Here is a 22,084-nt window from a genome sequence, read left to right as displayed (position 1 = left end):
GGTTAAGCGGAACATTTAACCATCCCAAAGGTACTTCTGCCACTCCGTTTGCCAAAAATAAAGGTCCAAGAGACCAAGGGCTAAGGCTGTGTTCCCTTTCGTTGTCACTTCGAGTTACGTCGAAATGACGACGAATGGGGTTCGCTTAGAAGCCTATCATCTTCGAACAGTAATAAAACGAGCCAATGGCAAGCAAATGCCATGGGTCTGCTGAATTTGCATAGCATAACTCCGCCCCACCCTGTGGGTATAAAGGAAGTGAGCTGGCAACATGCAGATATGTTTTCGCTTTCGGAGCCAAGAGCATTCTTCACTCCACAAGCCATTCTGAGATCATCTCTCTTCACTCTTCGAGACGAGCTACTCTTCAGAAGTGTTGGTGTGACGGCGAATTCCAGCGAGCTTCATATTGCCTGCCGATCTGCGCAGTGGTCTGCCAGTCGTGTGTCTCTCCCTGGGCGCTTCAACTCTGCTGTTTGAGTTTTATCTCTCTAAAAGAGCTGCACGCGGCGCGTCTTTTTAAAGACGGTTCGCCCGTGCGTTTCTGGGTGCGATACACAGATTAAATCAGCTGATGGGCACGGACGCTGTCTGATGTGTTTGGGCAAACGCACAGACAGCGTTCGTGGATGCGTCATGTTCTCATTGCGGGGACATGACCATCGCAATGTAACGATCGAGACTCGATGACCTCCTCGAGAGAGAGTCCCCTCATCCACACCCCGATCTATTCTCTTCACAAGAGGGAATACTTCGGCTGGTGGCCAGGGTGATCAGAGGCTGCTGTGTGGAACCAACCCGACGATCTATCCTCGGTCCACACACTCCTCTTCACATTGCAACCCGTGTGGTATCCGGATGAGATCGCTGACCAGTCCCGGCCAGAGGTTGCGGGCTGGTCCAGCATTTCATTCGATGCCCCGGCAGATGAAATCTTGTCTATCGCCGCATCACAAGGTGGGCGTGAGTACGCTGGAGAAGACTCGGCTGTGCTGCCTCCTCCGGGTGTGCCAGCATTGCCCGAGTCTGAACCAGAACTCTGCCATGCTTCCCCAGGCAGTCGCGAGCATTTGGGCTTGTGTGGAACCCTCCGCCATGTCCCAGGTGCTTAAAGCTGATGATCGGTTTTTGGGGACGCACCGGCACACGTCGGCCCGCCCCCAATTCCTTTCTTCCTGGACGTGCATGAAGAGGTCATGAGATTACTCAGCGGCCTCTTCCGCCTTCTCTGCCCTCGATGAGGTCGCGGCCAGTGGGTACACTGGGGTTCCCCCTATGGAGTGTTCTGTGGCAACACAACTGTGTCCCCACAGCGCCTCCACTGGCGTGGCGGCCCTAAGCACCCACCCACCCCAAAGCATGTAGGTTTTTGTCTACTCCGGTGGCAGAGATCTATAGAGCTGCGGGGCTGGCTGCCACCTCACTGCATGCTATGCCCATCCTTCAGGTCTACCAGGCCAGGGGTGCTCATTGCTAATGCACGAGGGTAGGGCTGGTCCAGGGCTCTTGCAAGAGCTGCGTGCCGCCACCGACCTCGCTCTACGGGCGACGAAGGTGACCACACGCTCCCTGGGTCAGGTGATGTCCACATATGTGGTCCAGAGACAAAAACTGGCTTAGTCTGGTTGATATGGGCGAGGTTGAGCGAACCCGCTTCCTCAACTCCCCATATCCCAGACTGGCCTCCTCGGCGGCGCAGTCGAGGACTCTGCCCAGAGTTCTCGGCTGCCCAGAGCAGACTGAGGCTCTGATCCCGCGGCCAGCTGCTCAGCCGCCGGCTCAGCTGCCTCATTCCGCTCGCCGCCGAGGGCGCCCTCCTGCAACACTCCCTGCCGGCCCTAGCAGCACCCTTCACCCAGGCCGTGCCGTGGAGGTAGTCGCAGGAAGGCGCCCCAGCCCGTACCAGCCCCGCAGCAATGCGGTGCTCCCGTTACGGGCAGCTCAGAAATGGGTTGCAGTTCTTTCTAGGAGGTGGTTGCAGGGCCACTCCTTCCCCCGGTGGAGGGCCGGGGGAAAAACCTCTTTTTCCAAAGAACTGTCTCTCCCATCTCTGAGCACACAGAGTTCTCGGACGACAGTGCGCGCCACCCTCGGGTCCCGCCACTCTCGCCCTCCTCTGTCACAGAGTTCTCGGATGACAGTGCGCACGCTCACGGGCCTCGCCACTCTCGTCCCCCTCTGTCGCCAGACCCCTGCCAGAGCACGCCCCTGTGGAACGCTGGTCCTTCCCTGGCCTCCTCTGGCAGGACGCGGCCAATGACCGTGCCCCCACACCGGGCCGCTATGCCACCCACGTCTGGGCCGGTCATTCCGCTTCGCTGCACCCCCGGGGGGACGTCTGTCGTTCGCATGACCCCGCTGGCTCAGTCCGTGGGAGCCTGGTTAGAGCTTCCCCCCTGTCCCGCTGGCTTGCGCGAACCATCAGGCTCGGCTATGCGATTCAGTTCGCACGGTCTCCTCCCCGCTTCAGGGGAGTCCGCTTCACTATGGTCGGTGGCTATGCCCCTGTCATGAGAGCGGAGGTCGCCACCCTGCTGGCGAAGGGTGCGATCGAGACTGTCCCTCCAGCCGCAATGAGGTCCGGCTTCTACAGCCCTACTTCATTGTCCCCAGGATATCCGGTGGGTTACGGCCAATCCTGGTTCTGCGCGTCTTGAACCGTTCCCTTCACAGGCTTCCGTTCAAGAGGCTCATGGCCAAGCGCATTTTCGAAGGTGTGCAGCCACAGGATTGGTTTGCAGCGATCGACCTGAAGGACGCCTACTTCATGTCTCCAATTTTTCTCGACACAGACCGTTCTTGCGGTTTGCTTTCGAGGGGCAGGCATACCAGTACGCAGTTCTCCCATTCGGGTTGGCCCTGTCTCCTCGCGTCTTCACGAAGGTCGTCGAGGCAGCCCTTGTGCCGCTACGGCAGCACGGGGTTCGCATCCTGAATTATCCCGATGACTGGCTAATCCTAGCTCACTCTCGGACCAGGGTTGCGAACACAGGGACCTAGTGCTCCGGCACCTAGCCCGTCTGGGCCTTCGGGTCAACTGGGAGAAGAGCAAACTTTGCCCCGTGCAGAGGATCTCTTTTCTCGGTAGGAAATTCGACTCGGTCGCCATGTGCGCGCAGCTTACGAGCGCGCGCGCAGTCACTGCTGACTTGCCTGAGACAATCTGAGGGCAAGAGTGCGGTTCCACTGAAACTTTTTCAGAGGCTCCTGGGGCATATGGCATCTGCAGCCGCGGCAACGCCGCTCGGATTGCTTCATATGAGACCGCTTCAGCACTGGCTTTGCGATCGAGTCCCGAGGTGGGCATGGCGTCAGGGCACGTTCCGAGTACCAGTTACTCCGACCTGCCATCAGACCTTCTCCCCGTGGACGAATCTCAGCTTTCTCGGGCCGGAGTGCCCTTAGAACGAGTTTCCAGGCATGTTGTTGTCTCAACGGATGCCTCCTCCACGGGCTGGGCCGCCATGTGCAATGGACATGCTGCCGCGGGCTCCTGGACAGGTCCCCACCGCCTATGGCATGTCAATTGCCTCGAGTTGCTGGCAGTACGTCTCGCTCTGCACCGCTTCCGGGCGCTGCTCAAGAACCAGCACGTACTAGTCCCATCAGACAATACCGCGACAGTAGCGTACATCAACCGACAAGGTGGTCTACGCTCCCGCCGTATGTCGCAACTCGCCCGCCACCTCCTCATATGGAGTCAGAAGCATCTGAGGTCGCTTCAAGCCATTTATATTCCGGGAGACCTGAACTGTGCAGCCGACGAGCTCTCACGGCTTCAGCCTCTTCCGAGAGAATGGAGACTCCATCCCCAGGCGGTCCAGCTGATTGGGATCAGTTCGGGGACGCACAGGTAGACCTGTTTGCCTCCCACGACTCGTCCCACTGCGCCCAGTTTTACTCCCTGACCGAGGGCACGCTCGGCACGGACGCTCTGGCGCACAGCTGGCCCCGGGGCCTCCGCAAGTATGCGTTCCCCCAGTGAGCCTTCTTGCACAGACCTGTGCAAGATCAGGGAGGACGAGGAGCAGGTCATATTGGTTGCGCCGCACTGGCCCACCCGAACCTGGTTCTCAGAACTTGTACTCCTCGCGACAGCACCTCCCTGGCCAATTCCTCTGAGGAAGGACCTCCTTTCTCAGGGACGGGGCACCCTTTGGCACCCTCGTCCCGATCTTGGAACCTCCACGTGTGGCTCCTGGACGGGACGAGGCAGGTTTGAGTACCCTACCACCAGCGGTGGTGGCTACCATCACTTCCGCTAGAGCGTCGTCCACTAGACATGCCTACGCGTTGAAGTGGAACCTCTTCGTCTTGGTGCTCTTCTCACTCAGAAGACCCCAGATCATGCCCGATCAGTGTCGTGCTTTCCTTCCTGCAGGATGGGTTGGAGCGAAGGCTGTCTCCCTCCAACCTGAAAATATATGTTGCCGCTATCGCCGCACATCACGATGCAGTTGATGGTAAGTCCGTGGGAAAGCACGACCTGGTCATCAGGTTCCTGAGAGGAGCGAGGAGAACACAGCCTCCTCGCCCTCCTCTCGTTCCCTCTTGGGACCTCTCAGTGGTACTAAATGCCCTGCAGAGTGCTCCCTTTGAGCCTCTGCAATCAGTGGAGCTTAAGTTCCTGTCAGTTAAGACAGGGCTCCTGGTTGCTTTGGCCTCCATAAAGAGGGTAGGGGACCTGCACGCATTTTCTGTAGACGAAGCGTGCCTGGAATTCGGGCCGGCCTTTTCTCACGTGATCCTGAGACCCCGGCCTGGATATGTGCCCAAGGTTCCCACCACTCCCTTCCGGGACCAGGTGGTGAACCTGCAAGCGCTGCCCCTGGAGGAGGCAGACCCAGCCTTGGCATTGCTCTGTCCAGTACGCGCACTCCGTGCTTACTTAGACAGAACGCAGTGTTTCAGGACCTCAGACCAGCTCTTTGTCTGTTATGGTGGGAAGCTGAAGGGAAAGGCTCTCTCCAAGCAAAGGTTGTCTCACTGGATAGTGGACGCCATTGCTTTGGCTTACAACAGCAGCAAGGTCGACCGTGCCCCCTTGGTGTGACGGCCCACTCCACCCGGAGTGTGGCCTCCTCTTGGGCTCTAGCGCATGGCGCCTCGCTAACAGACATCTGCAGAGCTGCAGGCTGGGCGACACCCTACACATTCGCCAGATTATAGCTATAATCTCCGAGTGGAGCCAGTGTCCTCCCGTGTACTCGCTTCAACCAGCCGGTGCTAGGACCCGCTCAGGTGTCTTCGCTTGCTCGCCATTCCACTCCACGGACTGGATACGTGCGATATTTCCTCAGGTGAGCCTGATAAGCCCTGAGTTCCTCCAGCGCTGTTGACGTCAACGCCAGAGTTATGCCTCCGGCAGCTTTCGCATTGGCTAGGTGCCACCATGTGCATGGTTCCCCCTCTGGGCGACCCCCACGTGTGTATTCCACTGTAAGCCTCTCTCGAGCATGTGTCTTTCCCTTGGCAAGCCAGTCTGCCACCCCTGGGGTTGAAATACTCCACCCTACGGGCTGGACACCCCAGTGTTTTCCGTATGCACCCCCCTCCGGGTCATATGTTATTCTTAAGTCCCCCCTTCGGGCGGGCACTGATTGCATATTCCACTGAGATATGCTCCCAGTGTACCTTGGTATTCCTGTGTTAAGTAGGAGTCCTTCGTCCGTGCTAGTCACGACAGGGAGCTCAGACTTACGCAGGGCACTGGAAGACAGCCGAGGTGGCGTGATTGGACTGGTAACCCCATTCGTCGTCATTTCGACGTAACTCGAAGTGACAACGAAAGGGAACGTCTCGGTTACGGATGTAACCCTCGTTCCCTGAGTAGGGAACGGAGACGTTACGTCTTCCTGCCACTTCCGCTGTACCGCTGGAACAGCCGAGTTCAGCCTTGGCTCCTTCAGCGAAGAAACATATCTGCATGTTGCCAGCTCACTTCCTTTATACCCACAGGGTGGGGCGGAGTTATGCTATGCAAATTCAGCAGACCCATGGCATTTGCTTGCCATTGGCTCGTTTTATTACTGTTCGAAGATGATAGGCTTCTAAGCGAACCCCATTCGTCGTCATTTCGACGTAACGTCTCCGTTCCCTACTCAGGGAACGAGGGTTACATCCGTAACCGAGACGTTCTGTGGGGTTGAGGTCTTTCCACAAGTGCTTATGAATTAGGGTAAAACTCGCCCCAGTGTCCACAATGGCTTTGCCTACCCAATTACCAATACCAATTGGTACAATTAACTGTTGTGGTACAACAACAGCTTTCTGTGAACGTGTTGTCACCTTCTGTTGTAAAGCATTTGCAGCTGTCATTGAGTTGTTGGTGGGTTTACCTCTGTATCTAGGAGGACAGGATCGTTGTAAGTTAGCAGAAGGTTGCTCTGGTGGTGGAACAGACTGAGAAGGCAAAGAAAAATGTGGACAACTACTAGGAGCATGTTGCCCTTTACACCTCCAACACTGTACCGGTGGCTTATCTGCAGGCCGCTTAATAGTGGGTAGGGGTCCTAGGAGTCCAGGCTGACCTTGTTTTGAGCTCAAACGGTAGTTATACTGTAACTGCTGTAAATGATCCTTCTCAAGTTGTTGTCCCAACCGCACCAAGTCCTCTACAGTTGTTACACGACCACGTAGCTGGCTAGCTAAGTAAGGCTTTATGTTCTTTAAAATCATTTTAAGCAGTTCAGACTCGGTTAAGGTAGGCCTCCACCTTTTGCAAAGTGTTCTATATGTAAAAGCAAAGTCTCTTATGGACTCATTCTCTCCTTGAGTTCTGATTCATAATCTTCAGAGAGAAAGACAGTAAGGAATGAAGACTCAAACTCATGCCAGGCGGTCACTGTAGCTACTTCCCACCAATCACGTGCTGTACCATGCAAGACTGTTCGGAAGGTAGCTAGGACTTCAGAATCAGTTAAAGGATGTAATGCAAGAAAATCCTGACATTTAGCCAAATACAAAAAGGGATCAGAATCATCTGATGGTCTACCGAAAGTTGGAAAGGTTAATTTGAGATGGTCGCTCTTGACAGCACCCGCATTTACAGGGGGTGACACATTCATGGAAGGGTTTGAGGATTCAGGTTCCTTCGGGGGATCCTCTGTTTTCTGTACTCTCTTGCAGTTCAGTTATTTTAACATTTAGGTGGTCAACCTGGGCGGTCAGCTGAGTGAAATCGTGGGTTAACTCATCATGGCTTTTTTTTAAGTTTTGCCGGACAGTTTTAATATCTTTCTGTATCTCTAGTTGAAGTTTCTCCACCGTGGAACAGGTATTTGAGGTTAAAGACTTTTACATTCATCCATCATAAGAAACTTCATTGTCTTAACCATTTGATCAGTCTCTGTTTCAGCTTGTTGTTTGGTAGTTAAAATCGTTGAAATTTGCTGGGTGTGATTGTCCACTTTCTCAGCAAGACTTTTCAATTGGCCTTCATGTTGGGAAGAAGTAAGTTTCAATTCACTGGTAAGTGCATTCACAGCTGTCTCCTGTTTTCCCATGAGATCATACAATTTGTCCCAATTTCCCAGGACTTGAGCAGTAAGGTGTCCAATTTCCCTTGCAGGTCTTGGAATTGTACCAGGCAAATCATATTGGACAACTGAAGATGCTGGTGAAACAGTTGCTACCTCTGCTGGAGATGGAGTGCATAACTGCATCAAGTCCTCGTCCCATACAATGCTTTGCACAGGTGTGCTACGGGCTACATTAGATGAAGCAAACTGCACATGAGTTCTTGATTGTAAAGGGCTAGGTGGAACATAAGGGGAAGAGGGAAAATTAGGTTAAAGTTGAGAAGCAGGTGTCCAATCTGGAGTTGCAACATCTGGAACCTCAATATCAACTAAAGTTGATGATGGATGTAAGGAATCTGCCATTTTTTACCATGTAAAAAGACATGTGTTTGTATATTATCAGTAGAGTGGGGAAAAAGAGAGAGAGAAAAAAAGTAAATACAACACTCACTTCATAGAATTTTGCATATTACTTCTTCTCTCACATCAATACTGGTGGTAATTGATAGCTGAAAAATGTAACAAAAAAAACGAAATTTCCCCCACATTTAACACATTTAAATATGTTTACTCTGTCTGGCACTTCGGTTCAGTTCCACAGATTTAGGGCGTTTTCACACCTGAAAGTCCGCACCAAAGTTCATGTTTTGATACATTTTATACATTCGGTAAGTTTTGGTTTGGTTTCACACTGCAATTATGCGAGCGCACTAAAGAACTTTACATGACATGCTTGCGTTCTGTCGTCATCATCTATGTGCGCTGCATCTCGACATTGATTGGTTTGAAAACGGACGTGCGTCTGACGTCAGCGTGTTGTCAAATCGGCGGGTAACTTTGACAACAATGAATGAACAGACGCATATTGTTGAAACTAAATTGTTATTATTATGGTATTACTGCCTGCAGCACCAACTATACGCGAGGCTAGTTCAAATTCGCCAAATGAACGTCCTCGCTGTGTGAACATTTGATCGTCGCCGGCAGGAAAGCAGGAGAAGACTGCAAGCGTTTTTCCAGTTGACTTCTAATGTCGTCAGACCATATTTCAAATAAAAACCTTGTTTCCTCCTCTCCCCATGTGCTACCACGGCTAATTTTTCCGGCTATCTTTGTCTTCTTCGGCTACGCGGGAACCACCGGAACTTCCTGTAAATGGTCCGAAAGTCCGAACCTTACAGAAAATGCTTTCACACTATAACGAACCAAACCTTTGTTCAGTTTGATCCGGACCGAGACTACCTCTTTTCATCGGTCCGAATTTCGTCTGTTTGGTGCGGACCGTGGTCCGGGGGAGGTTTCACACCTGCAATTTTGATTCGGACCAAACTGAAAAGTCCGAAAGTCCGGACCAAACAAGGTAGGTGTGAAAGGGCCCTTAGTAGAGTTTTCAGGTTCTAAAGCACAAAAATAGATACAAGAATAAGCAATCTGAGGGTCCAGGGTTTAAGTCCCTGTTCGGGCGCCATTTTCTGTGATTGTGGTAATCATGAAATTAACCTATCACTCGTTACAGACCTACACACAGTTATGACATCAAAAATAAAATGATTTATTTAAGTCTTGTATGACTCTTTCAGGTTTTTTGTATTTTCTTCTCTCTAAAGCACTTAGTCTACTTCAGTAAAAAAAACAGAAAAAAAAAACATTCTCATACCATAATTTGAGCAACTAACAAAGAAACGGGGAAATTAAGCATCTCATCAACCAGATATTCCTCAGTTTTCAACCACTTCATGTAATAAAGTCCACAAAACAAAAATAATAAAGTGATTGATTCAACTCACATACAAGCAATAACTCAATGCGTTAATCTCTTTTACTAATTTCAATAAGCTTCACTTTGGACATTTCTTTTAGCATTCGTTAGTTGAGGGAGGGGTAAGTGTGTGTGTATAAGTGTGCGTGTGTGTGTGTGTATGTGATCTCAGTTTGTAGTGTCTTTTTTGTAGGTTGAAGGCGAGTGATAGTTTATCAAGAGGAAAGTGTATTGTTCCAGGCAGTCCTATCTTGGCATTGTGTGTCTCAGTCCACAATGAAAAGGGGTAACTCACTCACAGCGCTGCAACGTTCAGCTCCCACTCAGCCCAAACACAGCCGATGACGAGTCTCCTCCAGGTATCGAGACGGCGTTAATCCCAAAACTCTTCCGCATTGCAGTCAGCAAAATAGGCTACTTAGAAACCCAGCTATTCCTTTTCGGCGGCGTTGTAATGGGAACTAATTAAAATGTCTATTACTCCGCTCACGCACAGCCGATGACGAGTGTCTTTCAGGACCCAAGACAGTGAAAATCCCAACACTCTTCCGCAGTGCAGCCAGCGAAGCGTTTAGACAGATAACTCAGGTGTGTGTTTAAAAACTCTAGCGGCTCGAACTCATCCAGTTCATGTTCACTCTGTTTTTCAAACTTCCCTGCCTTAACCCCCGCACACCTGTTGCTTAAATAATCCCGCTACATTCTTCCGTCTCACCGAACCTCTCCTAATAACGGTATAACCGCATTGCATTTTGGTCAATGTAGTTCCTTATTTCTGCCACAACTGACATCACATCTTAACAACAGTTAAGTCTGGCTTACATTGTATGCAGTTTGGTTCCAGAGTAAAGCATTCTACTGAAACAGCTACTTTACATTTAATAGAGCAAATTAAATGTAAAGTTGACAAAAGAGGATTTGTTGGTGCTATATTTTTATCACCAATTATATTTATGTAAAGCCTTTGATACAGTTAATCATGCAGTTCTCCTTTCTAAACTGGCTACACTTCAGTTTTCATCTGAAGCTTTCGCATCTTCATATTTATTAAATAGAGAACAATGTGTAATGAAATGAAAGGGGTTAAGTCCTGCAATTTACATTATACAATGGGTGTACCCCAAGGATCATTGTTAGGTCCCTTATTAGTTAGTCTGTATATTACTGTAATGATCTCCCACAACAGTGTGAAGGGATACAAGTACAAATGTATGCTGATGATACTGTTATTTTTACACATGCGAGAACAGCAGAGTTAGCAGCTGAGAAGTTAAAAGCTGCTACAGAAAGGATTACACACGGTGGCTGGGACAATCATGTCTTAGTTTGAACATTAGTAAAACAAAATGATTTTTTTTCTCAAAAACAAACATTAAATCTCCTGATGCTGATATGTTTATTAATGGTGAAAAGATGAGTTCAATTATCTTGGCATAATATTGGACTCAAATCTCATTTTTAAAAAAACATGTAAAGAAAATGGTCAGGAATATTACATAACTTGGCAAATTTTAGACAAATTAGACAATGTCTCTCTGTTGATTTAGCTAAGACTTTTATGCATACTACAATCCTCCCTCACATGTCTTACTGTCTGACATGGTGGGGTCAAGCTGGTGAAACTGTGATTAAACTTTTAAAATCCCTATATAAACTGACTTAAACATTTTAGATAAAAATACAAACCATTTTCATTATTGTAGGATCATAGAGAAACACATTTTTTTTAACTTGTTTTGACAATTTTAGACTATATTAAAGTTTGTGTATGGTTTATAAAATCTTAAATGGCTTGGCTCCTTCTGTATTATGCGACTCGCTCTGAAAACTCTGTGAGATCTACCAGATGATCATCCATGAATAATTGTCTGGTTCCCTTTCGTTGTTCTGCATTTGGACTCAGTGGCGGTTCTACATTGAATTACACCCTGGGCGAGACCCCCTTCAAGAACTCGAACTCGAGCGCGCAAACAGTAGCGGTTTTAAGCACGGGCGAACCGGGCGGTTGCCCGGGGCGGCATTTTTTCATGTCACATGGGGGGTGGCACGAGCTGTTAAAAAAAAAATCCTCTGCGCCGCGAAGCGGTTTTTTATTATATATCATTTCAATTATTGGCAAATTGGCACCGCTGCTTGCTGAGAAGGTGCCGTTTGCCATGCACCGAAGCTATGTCAAGGGGGTCTCCAACACGTCGCTCGCGAGCCACCAGTAATGTTAGCTGATTGGAGGTAGCTCGCCAATAAAGCTTGCTTTATGTTCACATTTCGCGTCTTTTGCGCGCTCGAGTTGGCCCAGGGTGTAATTCAATGTAGAACCGCCACTGCGCGCAAAATGGGAACATAAAGCAAGCTTTATTGGCGAGCTACCTCCAATCAGCAAACATTACTGGTGGCTCGCGAGTGACATGTTGGAGACCCCCTTGACATAGCTTCTGTGCACGGCAGACGGCACCTTCTCAGCAAGCAGGGGCGCCAATTTGCCAATAATTTAAATTATATATAATAAAAAACCGCATCGCGGTGCAGAGGATTTTTTTTTTTTTAACAGCTCGTGCCGCCCCCCATGTTACATGAAAAAATGCCGCCCCAAAAAAACGCTACTGTTTGGACTATCATACTTCGCAGTGAAAGCTACAGTGGAATGACCAGAGGATATAAAAGGGTGTAAAGCTCATGGTCTTTTTAAATTGAAGTTAAAATATTTTGTAAAATCTAACCAACTCTGTAAATACTGAGATTTTTGCAGTTTAATTGATTTTTATTTTATTTGTATTTGTTTGTGGCCCTGATAGTATGTGTGTGTAGCCTATGTATGTTTTTATTATATGTGAACACATAGGTATTGTCTGTGTCATTTTATGTTAGTGTTGACCTGCCTGGGGACTACGGATGAAAATTTGCCTTTGGCTAAATCCGGTACAATGCATGAAATGGTAACATTTATGTTAAAAATTGTACATGGTCCTTTTATAAATAAATAAAATAAATAAATAATATGGGAGTGAAAGGTAAAGGTAAGAAAAAGGAAAGAAAAGCTCAAAAGGAGAAGAAAAACACAAGATAATCTATAGGGGCCAAATATCTTAAACCATAATTATTGAATTTGCTTTATTTTCCGGTCATTTTTAAGATTCAGATTTTTTTAAATGAGGAGAATATGACTGACCCTCTGGGGTGCTTGTCCAGTTCATTTAGAACAGTTTGCTCACAGAACTCAAAGACCAGATGAAGGCGTCTCTTTCTCCTGAAGACCTCAAGCAAATTCACCAAATTCACATGCTTCAACTGCTATATGGATAAAAATGGAAATGTTTATGTATAATTGTGCATATGTTTTGGGGATTATGCAATATGTATGCATACATTCTCTATATCTACCATCTACTGTACCTTCAGCATGCGGATTTCTCTCAATGCAATCTTCTTGATGACTGGATCATCTTCAGACTCTACAAATTTTTTAATGGCCACTATCTGACCTGTCTCCCTGTGTCTGCATTTGAACACCACTCCATACGAGCCCTCGCCGATCTTAGCCATTTTCTCATACTTATCCATCTCACTGAGATCTGGAAGGGCTACATACTGCAAAAAACAAACAAACACATAAAATCATATGGTGTGGAACAGTATAAATAAATGATGACAGAATTTAAATTTCTGGGAGAAACATTATTATGTCCAAAAGTATGGACACCTGAACAACACCTCCACATGGACTATTAATTTCAGACCCATGATAATTAATACAGGTTGGTCCTCTCTTTGTTATAATAACAGCTCCATTCTTTTGGAAATAAAGACTGATTTGCTCCCATTCAGACAAAAGAGCATCAGAAAGGTCAGATAATACTGATAGGCGATGGAACCGCTCACAGGCAGCACTGCAATTCATTCCAAAGGGGTTTGTACAAGCCTGTCAAGTTCTTCCACACCTCCAACACAGTAAACCATTTCTATATGAACCTCAATCTGCTGCCTCAAACTTGGAAGCACAAAATTCTCAGGAATATAATTCTGTGGTGCAGATTTGTTTTCACTGAACCTGCTGAAGGTAAACTTGTGAATTAGAATGGAGTAGGGAGTGAGCGGGGCACAAACTAACGCAGGGCAGTTGTAACACACATGGTTTAAAAGCTTCCACACATGCCAGCATGACGAAACTTAGTGTATTTACTAATTGCCATATCAACACTATGACTATATAGGGATAAAATTGCACCAAAATCTTAGGAAGATATCACTGAAGATTTATTTAACTATAGCTAAAGTAAATTTCTAACTGAAGTTATTTTTTTCATCTCAGTTTTTAGTGTTTATATACAATGAGACAAATCTGTTATTATTTTCATCTCCAATTTGTTATTTAGCCGTTTAGATAGTTATTTAATCCTTATCTAACTAACAGAAGGCACTAGCCGGGTTTAAATCCCAGCTGTGCAGGTGGGGCATGTTTTAACACTGCGTTACAATGTGCCCCAATTAGAACGATGCTATTCTAGGATGTTAGTGATATAATTCACATTAACAACTTTTATGAATTCTATTAAGAAACCATGAGAAAGACTGAGAATCAATGTTCAGAAATTATTAATTATTATATTTTGAACTATGCTGTAGGCCTATAGTTGTTTTGTGGAGTTTTTTTTAATCAAACTCAAATTTTTTTTTTTTTTTAATTATTAATGAAAAAGTGGATAATTGCATTTAATTGACAAAATATTTTAGTTTGTCTTGTATATTTTTTTATTAGATCAGATAACATTTTAAGCTGTCATATGTTACGAAATGTGTCATGTGTCAAATCATGTGTGAAATTAATGTGGGGAAAAAAATTATATTCTGAACCCTAAGTACACAAAGTGAGAAAGTGAGAAAGTGTTAGGTTGTGCCCCGCTCTCCCTATCCACATAAGTTTGCACATGTGTTTATTTTTTCTGATGTATAACCTGATATTCAATCTTTTTTTATTTATTTATACATTTTATTTTTGTCTTGGAAAAACAAACAAAAAAACAGTTAATTTAGATATTACCTGACAAAACAGTACAGTGTTTGCTAATATGATAAATTACAATAATAGTAATAAAAATTACATTGAGTATTTCCAAAACTATTAAAATAACACAAGTAAAGCACATGTTGGCCATTAGTAGGACTATTACCTATTTTAAAGCAACTTTAGTTGTGTTTACGTATGTAGTTGTCATCCAGTGGGCATTTTTCTTCTTCTGTCTATTTAAAGCTGCAGTCCGTCGTTTTTCCTCTTTGTCGCCATCTCTGTTAGAAATCTGCAATTGCAGTTATTCGCGGAATTATTAACTGTGCGTGGGTAGTAAATCGGCATGAAACAGCGCGGATGAACACAATGTATTGAGGCTGCCGCTTCGCTGTGGATATTGTAGCCTACTGTCATCAGCAATCTCAGAGTATACTTTTTGAAAGTGTCAACATTAGAATTTTCATCGGAAAATTTCATCTGAACAAGTAAGTAACATTCACTTTTGTTCTGACCAAATTCGGGGGGTTGGGGGAAGCATTGCAGTAGGCTATATCATGCTGATTAAATCTAACGATTGCTTATATCACGTCAAAACGTGAACAATATATTTTTTCTGTAGCCACTCTGAAGTCCGAAGTCTTTGGGTTTTACAACTGTTGAATCTCCAGTTTTCACTTTCGGGAAAGTGAAAACTGAAAGTTTAAACTTTCGGGATCCGCCATACAAAGTCCTAAGCTAAATCTCCACCTCCATCATCCACACACGCTAGCCGGGGACTCCTTCTCTATGTGTACATAAGTGACGTAATGACGCAAAGACATGTTCGAAATTCCCGCGGAAATCCACCAGTACCACTGGAATTAAAATCATTATTACAAGCTTACCGTTTTGAATCGAGGTAAGGCAAGCAGATCGTTTTGAACACTGGCTGGTTACGTTTTTTTTTCAAAAATGTCTTTTTTTTATATTTTTAAACCCAAAAAAGTGCCGGACTGCAGCTTTAATGAATACCAAATTAAATATTTATGAGAAGGATTTTTAAATAAAAACATGCTGCTAACTGATTCATTTTAAATCTAAAAGATAAAAAAAAAAAAAAATCGCAATATGACTTACATTTCTAATTCAAATAAGCTCAAATGTAAATGTAATTCAAAAGCACAATCTACGTTGCTAGGTCACCTTACCTGAGGAATGACTCGTGTAAATTACAAAGCTTTTCTCTTCTCCTCTACGTTAAGGAATAACAGCTTTCATAATTTCACTGTTTAATACAGTCGCAAATGTTCTTCATGAGCTCCAAACACGCAGTTCTTTTAGTTTAGTGCCAGCAGTTTCCTGAGGCATTGTCTTCGAGAAAGCTCCATCCAAGTAGACATAAGCATTCATTCCTCTAGATCAGTGGCGATATATGGAAATGTCACCGGAGAGTCGTCGATTGTTCACTCATTTGAGTGCTTTTAGAAGTGTTCACGCGCACAGACGACGTGATGACAGCAACAAGAACTGTTGGCTGCACCTCAACGTCACATCCACAGCACGTAGCGCGAGCGCATGGCGCTGAGTCCGGCTCTGAGCTCAGTGAGCAGGTGTAGGTAATCACTGAGAGCAACACAACCCTCTGCGAGGCTCAGGCTCCTATATGGTTTATGTGTACGTTGATTGTGCACTGGGGCTCTATAATAGCCATATCACTTTACATTACACTTTTTTACTTTTATTGTCTCATCTATCATGGATTAAAGTCAAACTGGGGTTTAAGGCCACAAGAGGGGGATAGAGGTCCACGGAACATTTTATGATGAAACATATATTTTTAAATGTATTTATTTATTATTTAGGAAAAACGTGTTTATTTGTAATATTTTCCTGATAATATTTTAATATTTTTTGTTGTACAATGACAAAAACTGCCAATCATTTAATTAATATTGTCTTTATGGTTACTATTAGATTGCTAGGTACAGTTGATACAATAGCCTATATACTTTATTATGTAGGTAGCCTACATACAAGTTGCATTGTAATTACATTTTAAAGCACTTGCCTTTATTTCCCCCTGGATTCTGCATGTGTTTGGAAAAAGAAAGGAATCAGGCTCTTGAAAGATTTATATATAAACACATTTTTTTTTCTCTCTTTTGAAGAGCTTCGATTAGAGAGCTTTAATTCCCTTTTTACCAGTAACAGAAACAATTCAATTAAAGAGCTCTTTACAAATACACAATTAACAAATAGGTGAAAGGTATTTTTATTTTTAGAAATGATCAGAAAGACAGCTACTTTGACACTTTCATGAGCACAATGGGACCATGTTCTGATTCACTGTCCAGTTTGAGTTTGTGGGATCAAAAGTGCATGCTGTTGCCAGCCAGCGATCTCTCTGTTTTGGAGCCTGGTTTCCTTGGCTTCAGTTTGTGAGAAAGATCACAGGTCAGTGTTGGCTGAACCCACAAACACAAATGGTGTTGGACAGAGTTAGACCTTGTCCTACAGTAACCTGATGTAACATTACATTTGGATATTTGATATTTACATTTAGTCATTTAGCAGATGCTTTTATCCAAAGCGACTTACAACTGAGGACTACAGCAAGCGAGTCATCGTGAAGAGGCAAGAAGTGCTCAAAATACAAAGTTCAGGCATTGCTCAGAGTAGCATAAGCCAGACAAGGATTTGTTGCTTTGCCCACTGGATTTGTTGCTTTGCCCACTTACTCACTCCTCTGAGATCGATTGCTCCTGTCTGCCTCGCTGTGACTGCTGCTGCTGTGAGTTTGTTTGCTGCGTCTAAGCCTCGTATTAGCTTCGTATTTCTTTCTGTTTTGAACCATCATTTATTATAAATTCTAGTTGTTTATACTACTAAATACAGCTTACTCAACATCTCAGATTAACCTGACATTGCTAGCTTCCGTTATTGTCAGCACAACACGCTAACTCGCTAGCCTTTTAACGCACCACCCGTGCGCTCAGTTATTTATTTTTCTCTCGCGCGCCCGCGCCTTTGAGTTCATAAAAGCCCAGGTGAGTAAGAATCAGTCAACAAACACGGTGAGTAATGTCTTCTCCTGTTATTGTCACCTGCACTTCATGTCACATGTTTACCATAGCCTTCTCTGTCGGCAATATAGGATTTATATGTGATAAATGCAAGGAGACAGTCAGGCTGACAGAGAAGATTTCAGAACTAGAGACACGCATCCAAACTTTAATCGAGAATAGTAAGAAGAGTGCTAGAGCTTTAGATACTATTTTGGATGCGCCTAGCCTAGTGAACTCTTTACATGAGTCGGTTCCGGCTGAAGTAGAGCCCGTGCAGCAGGGCAGATGGGTGACAGTGAGAGATCGCTCTAGTCGCGGATCAAAAAACCACTTTTCCGTTCCGATAACAAATCGATTTGCCCCGCTCAGTGAAACACCCACTGAGAATTATTCTGATTGTGCCCTAGTTATTGGCGATTCTATTACACGGAACGTGAAAATAGAGACACCAGCCACCATAGTCACATGTTTGCCGGGAGCCAGAGCGCCTGACATCAAAGCAAATTTGAAAGTGCTGGCTAATGCTAAACGTAAATTCTCTAAGATTATTATTCACGTCGGCACGAATGATGTTCGACTTCGCCAGTCGGAGATCACCAAAATTAATATTAAAGAGGTGTGTGAACTTGCAAGTACGATGTCAAGCACTGTAATTTGCTCTGGCCCCCTTCCTGTTCGCCGGAGTGATGAGATAGTTAGTAGATTGTGTTCACTCAATGGCTGGCTGTCTGGGTGGTGTCCACGAAATAATATAGAATTCATAGACAATTGGAAAAGTTTTTGGGGCAAACCTGACCTGTTGAAAAGAGATGGTATTCATCCCTCCTGGGATGGTGCTGCTCTTCTCTCTAGTAATTTGGCTCATAGTCTTAGAGATAAAACATGACAATCTGGGCCTCAGGTCAGGAAGCAGACAGACTGGCTTAACCGACCGTCTGCTAGCGGCCTCACGTCACCAAGGTCAGATAAATCCCATCACATAGAGCCTCTTTCACCTAGATATCATCATATAGAGACTGTGTCTGTTCCCCGAACTTGGAAATCCAAAATACGTTCAAACCCATCTAAGGTTAAAAATTTAATTAATCTTCAACAAATAAAAAACAGATATAATACAAATGAGCAAATGATAAAGCTTGGGTTGCTGAATATTCGATCTCTTACTTCAAAAGCGCTAATAGTTAATGATATGATTACAGATTATAACCTAGATGTGCTGTGTTTAACAGAAACCTGGCTAAAACCAAACGATTACATTGCTTTAAATGAGTCAACCCCACAAGATTACGGATATAAACATGAACCTCGTCTGAAACGCAAAGGAGGAGGTGTTGCTGTAATTTATAGTAATATTTTCAAAACCACTAAGAAATCTAGTTGTAAATATAATTCTTTTGAAGTGTTGGTGCTTAATGTAAAAATATATAGTGTAACCGATAAATCACGTTTGAAAATTCTGCTGGCTACTGTATACAGGCCACCAGGGCACCATACAGACTTTATCAAAGAATTTGCGGACTTTCTATCAGAATTAGTATTGACTGCAGATAAAGTACTAATTTTTGGTGACTTTAATATACACATAGATAATGAAAAAGATGCATTGGGATTGGCATTTAAAGACATTATAAACTCAATTGGAGTTAGACAACACGTGTCAGGACCGACTCATTGCCGTAATCATACTCTAGATCAGTTGTCTCAAACCGGTTCCACGGAGGGCCTAGTGTATGGAGGTTTTTGGTCTTTCCCTTCAATTAGTGCCCAATTAAGACCTAGACTACCAGGTGAGGGGAGATCTTAACCAATTAGTGACCTACTCAATCAGTTTGGTTCAAGGTAAAAGAGAAAACCTGCATACACTAGGCCCTCCGTGGAACCGGTTTGAGACAACTGCTCTAGATCTAATACTATCACATGGAATAGATGTTGATGCCGTTGAAATACTGCAGCAGAGCGATGACATCTCAGATCACTATCTAGTCTCGTGTAAATTACATTTAGCCAAGGCTGCAAAGCCGACTCCGTGTTATAAATATGTTAGACCGATCACTTCTGCCACTAAAGATTGCTTTATCAATAATCTTCCTAATCAGTTTCATCATCTTAGCATCCCGGATAGCTTAGAAGAACTTGATATTGCAACAGAAACTTTTAACTCTCTCTTTTCCAGCACTTTAGACACAGTTGCTCCGCTGCGCTTAAAGAAGATTAAAGAACATAGTCCAACACCGTGGCACAACGAGCACACTCAGGCCCTTAAGAGAGCAGCCAGAAAAATGGAGCGCAACTGGAAGAAAACAAAACTAGAGGTATTTCGGATTTCATGGAAGGAGAGCTCGATTGCTTACAGAGAGGCCTTAAAAGCTGCTAGATCTGCTTATTTTTCAACCCTATTAGAAGAAAATAAACATAATCCTAGGTATTTATTTGAAACAGTGGCTAAACTAACGAAAAAGAAAGCTTCAAGCCCAGAAGTTTCCAAGCAACACAGCAGTAATGACTTTATGAACTTCTTCACTTATAAGATCGATAATATCAGGGACAAAATTATAACTATGCAACCGTCTAATACAGTATCGCATCAGGAAGTGCATTGTAGTCTCCCTGAGGGAAAATTTGATTCATTCATTGCTATAGGAGAGGAAGAATTTTGCAAACTCGTCAAATCATCTAAATCGACAACGTGCATGTTAGACCCTATACCGACTAAGCTGCTGAAAGAGATGCTTCCAGATGTCATAGATCCTCTTCTTAATATCATTAATTCATCTTTGTCTCTAGGATACGTACCAAAAACCTTTAAGCTAGCTATGATTAAACCGCTTGTTAAAAAACAGCAACTTGATCCTACAAAACTAGTCAATTACAGGCCGATCTCTAATCTGCCATTTCTGTCAAAGATATTAGAAAAAGCAGTATCCTCACAACTGTGTTCCTTTCTTGAAAGAAATGATATCTGCGAGGATTTTCAGTCCGGATTTAGACCGTACCATAGTACCGAGACAGCTCTCGTTAGAGTCACAAATGATTTGCTCTTATCATCCGATCGTGGTTGTATCTCTCTATTAGTATTACTGGATCTTAGTGCTGCATTTGACACCATTGACCACAACATCCTTTTAAATAGACTCGAACATTATGTTGGCATAAGTGGAATTGCACTAGCATGGTTTAAATCATACTTATCTGACCGTTATCAGTTTGTAGCAGTAAATGAAGAGATGTCTTATCAATCACAAGTTCAGTATGGCGTACCACAAGGCTCAGTACTAGGACCGCTGCTGTTCACTCTGTATATGCTACCATTAGGAGATATCATTAGGAAACATGGAATTAGCTTTCACTGTTATGCCGACGATACTCAGCTGTATATTTCTTCAAAACCTAACGAAACCTACCAATTCACAAAATTAACGGAATGCATAGCTGATATAAAAAATTGGATGACTAGTAATTTCCTACTACTAAATTCAGAAAAAACAGAGATTCTAATTATTGGACAAAAAACTTCCACACGTAATAACCTAGAGTACTGTCTAACACTTGATGGCTGCTCTGTTAAGTCTTCGTCGTCGGTTAGGAACCTGGGTGTGCTCTTTGATACCAATCTTTCATTTGAAAGTCATGTGTCTAGTATCTGTAAAACCGCTTTCTTCCATCTTAAAAATATATCTAAATTACGTCATATGCTCTCAATGAATAATGCAGAACAATTAGTTCATGCGTTTATGACCTCAAGGCTAGATTATTGTAATGCTCTACTGGGTGGTTGCCCTGCACGCTTAACAAACAAACTACAGCTAGTTCAAAACGCAGCAGCTCGAGTTCTTACTAGAACCAGGAAGTATGACCATATTAGCCCTGTTCTGTCAACACTGCATTGGCTGCCTATTAAACATCGTATAAATTTTAAAATATTGCTGATCACTTACAAAGCACTAAATGGTTTAGCTCCGCAGTACTTGAGCGAGCTCTTAACGCATTATAGTCCTTCACGTCTACTGCGATCTCAAAATTCCGGCCAGTTAATAATACCTAGAATATCAAAATCGACTGCTGGCGGTAGATCATTTTCCTACTTAGCACCAAAACTTTGGAACAGTCTTCCTAACATTGTCCGGGAAGCAGACACACTCTGTCAGTTCAAATCTAGACTAAAAACACATCTCTTCGGCCTAGCATACACATAACACATTATAGACTTATAATTAGGCTGCATAGTTTAGAACAGCCGGGACCGGGAACACTTCCCTTAATCCTGATGTACTTGGTACATCATAAGAAGGATGGCGTCTACGCTAATATTAGTCTCTCTGTCTATCCCGAGGTTTACTGCTGTCCACCGGAACCAGGCCGTATCCAGATCTGATGAAGGACCAGCGCCAGGACACGACGACGCCGCTGACCTGAAGTGTCAACCAGTCTCTCCTCCTCTCCACTCCGACTTCAACCAACCGGAACTGGACAAATTCTTTCTGAACTTCATACACTGTTCACTCATTGGCCAGAGGAGAACTGGCCCCCGACTGAGCCTGGGTTCTCCCAAGGTTTTTTTCTCCCTTCTGTCACCTGATGGAGTTTTGGTTCCTTGCCGCTGTTGCCTTACCTTCTGGCTTGCTTAGTTGGGGACATTTAATATTCAATTATTTTCAATTATTTTTTTTGTATTTTCATGTTATAATTGTGAAGCTGCTTTGATACAATCTGTATTGTAAAAAGCGCTATATAAATAAAGATGACTTGACTTGACTTGACA

General features: G+C 44.4%; 1 protein-coding gene across 1 annotated transcript in view; it reads right to left on the bottom strand.

The window, feature by feature from the left end:
- The window catches only part of LOC306997786 (cyclin-dependent kinase-like 1), a 110,519-nt gene extending 94,619 nt beyond the window's left edge, over positions 1 to 15,900 (bottom strand). Inside the window, exons 1-3 of the mRNA XM_079611267.1 lie at positions 15,469 to 15,900; positions 12,670 to 12,864; positions 12,446 to 12,567 (exon numbers count right to left, since the gene is read on the bottom strand). Coding sequence (XP_079467393.1) covers positions 12,446 to 12,567; positions 12,670 to 12,837 — 290 coding nt within the window. The 5' untranslated portion in view covers positions 12,838 to 12,864; positions 15,469 to 15,900. The remainder of the gene's footprint in view (positions 1 to 12,445; positions 12,568 to 12,669; positions 12,865 to 15,468) is intronic.
- Positions 15,901 to 22,084: the final 6,184 nt, after the last annotated feature.

The sequence above is a fragment of the Phoxinus phoxinus genome (assembly GCF_949152265.1).
Source record: "Phoxinus phoxinus genome assembly, chromosome: 4".
Classification (NCBI taxonomy): Eukaryota; Metazoa; Chordata; class Actinopteri; order Cypriniformes; family Leuciscidae; genus Phoxinus; species Phoxinus phoxinus.
The sequence above is the reverse complement of the archived record's forward strand: the minus strand, read 5'-3'. Positions and strand labels throughout refer to the sequence as shown.